This window comes from Pan troglodytes, chromosome 1 (genome assembly GCF_028858775.2).
Source record: "Pan troglodytes isolate AG18354 chromosome 1, NHGRI_mPanTro3-v2.0_pri, whole genome shotgun sequence".
Lineage (NCBI taxonomy): Eukaryota > Metazoa > Chordata > Mammalia > Primates > Hominidae > Pan > Pan troglodytes.
In genome coordinates, this window is record NC_072398.2 from 164,177,814 (window position 1) to 164,183,929 (window position 6,116).

General features: G+C 38.6%; 1 protein-coding gene across 1 annotated transcript; it reads left to right on the forward strand.

Moving 5' to 3' along the window:
* The first annotated feature begins 2,403 nt into the window (after positions 1-2,403).
* INSL5 (insulin like 5) lies at positions 2,404-5,855 on the forward strand. The gene is made up of 2 exons (XM_001163108.5): positions 2,404-2,578; positions 5,350-5,855. Exons 1-2 carry the CDS (start codon positions 2,404-2,406, stop codon positions 5,580-5,582), a joined length of 408 nt encoding a protein of 135 aa, XP_001163108.1. The 3' UTR covers positions 5,583-5,855.
* The last annotated feature ends 261 nt before the right edge of the window (positions 5,856-6,116 follow it).

A 6,116-nucleotide genomic window follows, 5' to 3' on the forward strand; every position in this document is an offset into this window, starting at 1 on the left:
TAGGGGCATCAAGTGTTGTGATAGCAGGATCATGCCAGAGTCCATCTGACATCCAAGGTAGGGATCGTCCCTTGGCTGAATATCCCTGGGGTTGTGCAGAAGCCCAATCCATAGCCACTGATGATAGATCTACTGCAGTGCTATGTTAAAACTGGCATTGTCAAGATACGCAGTATAAATCTCCAAAGAAGGGAAGAAGTTTGGTAATACATGGCTCAATAGCTGTTATGTTGTGGGTGTGCTAAGCGTGGTAATACAGACGTCCCTCTGGAGTTGATGAAAGATGCTGATTTTGACCCATCCAAAGATGGAGTAGCTTTGTCTGATGACAGAACCATTTCTGCTTCTTTGGTCCCTTTCTTAGCAAATGACTGCCCTACCTCCCAGTTGAACAAGCCAGAAATCGAGGTATCATATTTGACATCTTTCTCTCCATTGCCCCTGATACCCAGTCAGTACCAAGCCCTTCTATATTTTGAATACACATGTGTCCTATCTCTCTGCCATGGCCTTAGTTTAGGCCACCATCATATCTAAATTATTGAAACAGCCTTTTTCTGTTTTTCCTTTCTCAAGTCTTGCCTTTCTTAATCCATTCTTCACACTACAGCCAAAGAAATGGAGAAAGCAAGACTCTTGGAAATAATTTTTATTTTTTACAGCAAAGAATGCTTTCAATTAGAGAACAGATTATTTTGTTTTATTTTCCAGCTTCCCTACAGAAGAACAGTGATTTCACAAGAAGTACAAATGATATGATCATGGCCACAGACTTAGCAATTTTTTTCCAACCAGGAATCACAGACAAGGATTTCACAGAATCAACTGAACCATTATTTGTTCAACTTGCTAAAACCTGAGTCAACAGTTCTTTAAGATCTCAAACTCTGGGATTCTCAGTTTAGGTAAGACCTTTGCAAGAGCTAGTGCTTTCAGAGGTTTTAACAAAAGAGAAATTTCATTATTTAGCTATTTGGGATATGGACTCAGCTTTCTATTATCATAAATATGTGTGTTGAGAAAAGTGTACCTAGGTCATAGGTGAAGGATAACAAGATCCTAGTCAGATAAAATCTTCTGAATTCTGAAGTTATCTTTTCTAGTCTTCTATTCTGATGGTGAGAGGAGAAGCAGCTAATAATTAGTAGCTGTTTTTTTGTTTTTGTTTGTTTGTTTGTTTTTGTTTTGAGACGGAGTCTCGCTCTGTCGCCCAGGTTGGAGTGCAGTGGCGTGATCTCAGCTCACTGCAAGCTCCACCTCCCGGGTTCATGCCATTCTCCTGCCTCAGCCTCCTGAGTGTCTGGGACTACGGGTGCCCACCACCACGCCTGGCTAATGTTTTGTATTTTTAGTAGAGACAGGGTTTCACCGTGTTAGCCAGGATGGTCTCGATCTCCTGACCTCGTGATCCACCTGCCTCGGCCTCCCAAAGTGCTGGGATTACAGGCGTGAGCCACTGCGCTTTGCCTATTAGCTGTTTATTGTACCAAGTGGGACACATGTTATCACATTAGATCTATGAGGTGGTTACAATCATCAACACTATTTTACAAAGAAGGATGCCTTAAAAACTTGCTTAAGAGTCTAGATCAGGTAAGTAAGAGCCAGGCAACAGCAACAGCCAGGATTCAAACTCAGGACATAAGAAATTGCCTACTTAAGTGTGATATCCCATTGTTCTGACATTCATGTTGCTTTCAATATTCAAAAAAACCCCTGTGAGATGGGTCTTCCCATTCTAGAGATATGGTTATTGAGGTTCAAAAAGTTTTTTTGTTTATTTGTTTGTTTTTTAGAGACAGGGTTTCACTGTCACCCAGGCTGGAGTACAGTGGCACTGTCATGGCTCATTGTAACCTTGAACTCCTGGGCTCAAGTATGCCATTGTGCCTGAGTAATTTTTAAATTTTTTGTAGAGATGGAGGTCTCACTATGTTGCCCAGGCTGCTCTTGAACTCCTTGCCTCAAGTGATCCACCTGTGTTGGCCTCCCAAAGTGCTGGGGTTACAGGTGTTAGCCACCAGGCTTTGCCTCAACTCAAAAAGTTTAAAACTTGCCTTGTGTCACTCAGTAAGTAGCAAGGCTGAGATTGAAACTCATTCTTGGCAACTTTCAAAGTCCATGAGTTTTCCATAATGCCTTCCAAGAGGGCATCTGTTTTTATCATCTCACAGATGCGTTGATGGTATTAAGGAGAGACTGAATAGCTGGCAATACTCATAAAACCACATTTTCAAAACTTTACTGTGTAACCCTATGTGCTTAGCAAATATTGTAAAAATGAGGTTCTGACCAATGAAATGTCAGGAAAGTTAGTATAAATTGGTCAAGAGAGTGACAGTCACTCCAGAATTTGATTTGACCATATTTACCATATCAGATTCTCATTCAGTCCTCAGCAAAATGAAGGGCTCCATTTTCACTCTGTTTTTATTCTCTGTCCTATTGGCCATCTCAGAAGTGCGGAGCAAGGAGTCTGTGAGACTCTGTGGGCTAGAATACATACGGACAGTCATCTACATCTGTGCTAGCTCCAGGTGGAGAAGGCATCTGGAGGGGATCCCTCAAGCTCAGCAAGGTAACAGTAACTCATGTGTCTCCTCTATTTTCCTTTCACATGTCTCTTTTATTTTTTCAAGCTGTGTTTTAAACCATTATTTTATTAAGTGTTTCTCTAAGTACTGTTGAGGCATTTTTTATGTCAATTTAAGGGATTAATTATCAAAATATACTCAACTTGGCTTGGGAAAGTGATGAGCATGCTACCTTTCAAAAAATAACTACCTCATTTTTTAGTCCCCTGCTTGAAATCATTTAATTGCATGACTACTTCAGTGGGCTCAGCATCTGTGGAAGGTACTTTGGAGGCTACGGCGAAGCATGCGATTTCAAGGAGCATGTTGAAGTAGCAAGACTTTCACTCATGAATAGTTGTACAATATAATAAGTTAGAATTCAGGCAGTTGTTAAATATGGATGCAAGGAAAGAAGCTGACCTTAATTGAGCACTTTTAAGTGCTGGGAAGTTACATGTGCAACATTTCATTCAGCTTTCTGATAAGGATCCTGGGAAGCAAGCAAAATTACCACCATTTATCATTTTACCAAGAAGAAAATTCTTCTCCCAGCTGGTGAAAATGTGGTTAGGTAGCAAACTGGGTCTATCTGGCTTCAAGAGCCAAGGTCTTTACTAATTCCATACTGAGTCTCAGGTGGGAAAGGGAAGGTGGTGGACTTTTGTAATAGGTGACAGCATCATGGAGGTGGTGGTTACTGACAGAGGCCCTGAAGGATTTGGGGATTATGAAAGGTAGTGGGGAAGCAGGGTGGGAATTCTAGTAGTAGGAATTGTCTGATCAGGATTTTGAAGGAAGAAATGAACCAAATGTCTTTCAGAAACGGTGAAGCGACTGGCTTCACTATATTTATTTATTATTCAATTCAACTAACTTAAAAATTTGACTGAAATTCTTTCTGTTAATTCCATATTAAAGTATGAGGCAGAATTTATTTAAAATCCTATTTTTAGATTATTTATTTATTTATTTATTTATTTGATTAGAGACAGGGTCTTGCTCTCTCACCCAGGCTGGCACAATCATAGCTCACTGAAGCCTCAAACCCCTGCACTCAAGTGATCCTCCCACCTCAGCCTCCTGAGTAGGTAGGACTACAGGTGTGTGCCACCACATCTGGCTAATTTTTAAATATTTTGTAGAGGTGGGGTCTTGCAATGTTGCCCAGGCTGGTCTCAAACTCCTGGCTTCAAGCAATCTTCTGTCTTGGCCTCCCAAAGCACTGGGATTCCAGGCATAAGCCACTGGGCATGGCTGAAAATCCTATTTTAAAAATTATTTTTTTAATTGGTAAAAATTATATACATTTATTGTGTACAACATATTGTTTTGAAATAGGTATACATACAATATACATGTGGAATAGCTAAATCAAGCTAATTAACATATGCATTACCTCACATACTTATGTTTTTGTGATGAGGACACTTGAAATCTACTCTTAGCAATTTCAGGAATACAATGCATTTTTATTAACTATAGTCACCATGTTGTACAATAGACTTCTTGAAATTATTCCTTCTAATGGAAATTCTGTACTCTTGACCATCTCTTCCCCAACCATCCCCCTCACCCTCACCCTCTGATAACCATCGCTCTCTGCTATACATTTTTGAGTTTGACGTTTTTAGATTCCACATATAAGTGAGACCATGTGGTGTTTGTCTTTCTGTGCCTTGCTTAAGAGTGTATTTTAATAATTGGTTGTATTTGCTATGTTTTATACTAAAAAGTTAAAAAGGAAAAATGTGATTACATAATAAATGTTGCGACCATATGTATGATTGTTAAGGTTTCAATTTAATTTAAAATGATGTTGGTAATAAAAACCTTTTAGAAAATGACCTAAACTGTTCATCTTTGGGTGGGCTAATGTGTTGAAAAAGCATGTATTTTCCATTTTCAGTACCACTTTAATATTGAAGTTCATATGACTAGATGCTAACAAAAATTATACGGGTTTTTAATCTTAAGAGAGTAAGCGTAATTTACCAGGATTTACAACAATCTCTGTAATAGCAAACCAAAATGCACTATAAAAGTACATTTGGAATAACTCTGAAACACATAGAGGAGTGGAATGGATATCTATAAGGCTAGCTCTGTTGGACATCACTGAAATCATACTACTTATTATTCAATCTTTCTCAGATTTTCAGTGTTTTCCCACACATTATTTATCTGATCAATTACTGGTTTACCAACCAGCATCTGTTCGCCTAATTTTTCATGGTGCCTGCTAGTGTGCTAAGGCATTGGTAAGTCAATTTGAACTAAATTAAAGTGAGAGAAGCTTATATGTGAACTTTGGAAACAACACTTAGGCAAAAACTGTGAATTTCACTTTTTATTTTCAGATATAGAGGTTTAAATCTCCATTTCCTTCTTTACTGATCGAGATTGCAGGGCATACACAGGGTTGTTTTTTTGTTTATGTGTTTTTTGTTGATAGCACATAACTAATATTGGAAGCTGCTGGTCATCCAGCAGAGGTAGCGAGTAAAAGAAGTCAAGTCCCGACTAGCTGAGCAACACTGTCACTCCTCATCTTTGCACTCAAGTTTCTGCCTCTGTAAAATGAGAAGAGTGGAGATGACTGTGCTCTCCCCAAAATGTCTAATCTCTCTGAAACCAGGCCAACATTTTAAAAAATTATGTGTATGATTCTATTTCATTTTAGGGATCCAGTTCATTTCCCCAAGAGTGGAATGTGGTTGCTGCCTTCTTTAAAGGAGCTGTCTAAGGATGTATTATTTTTTTCTCTTCCATACAGCTGAGACAGGAAACTCCTTCCAGCTCCCACATAAACGTGAGTTTTCTGAGGAAAATCCAGCGCAAAACCTTCCGAAGGTGGATGCCTCAGGGGAAGACCGTCTTTGGGGTGGACAGATGCCCACTGAAGAGCTTTGGAAGTCAAAGAAGCATTCAGTGATGTCAAGACAAGATTTACAAACTTTGTGTTGCACTGATGGCTGTTCCATGACTGATTTGAGTGCTCTTTGCTAAGACAAGAGCAAATACCCAATGGGTGGCAGAGCTTTATCACATGTTTAATTACAGTGTTTTACTGCCTGGTAGAACACTAATATTGTGTTATTAAAATGATGGCTTTTGGGTAGGCAAAACTTCTTTTCTAAAAGGTATAGCTGAGTGGTTGAAACCACAGTGATCTCTATTTTCTCCCTTTGCCAAGGTTAATGAACTGTTCTTTTCAAATTCTACTAATGCTTTGAAATTTCAAATGCTGCGCAAAATTGCAATAAAAATGCTATAAACCAAGCTCACTGTGCTGTTTTCTTTTTAAAAAATTGTAAACAACTTTTAAACAGTAAACCGAAAATGCTGGTGATGGGAAAATCTAAAAATATACATAAAAAATAAACATCAGCTATTATCTCATCATCCAGAAATAACTATTCATTCTTAATGTTTGGGTTACTGTGTATTGTTACTGAAAACTTAAACATTGATTCATAGTGTAAGCCAAAAAATATCTGAGACAGTTCTCAATCAATTTAGAAGTTTATGTTCCTAAGGTTA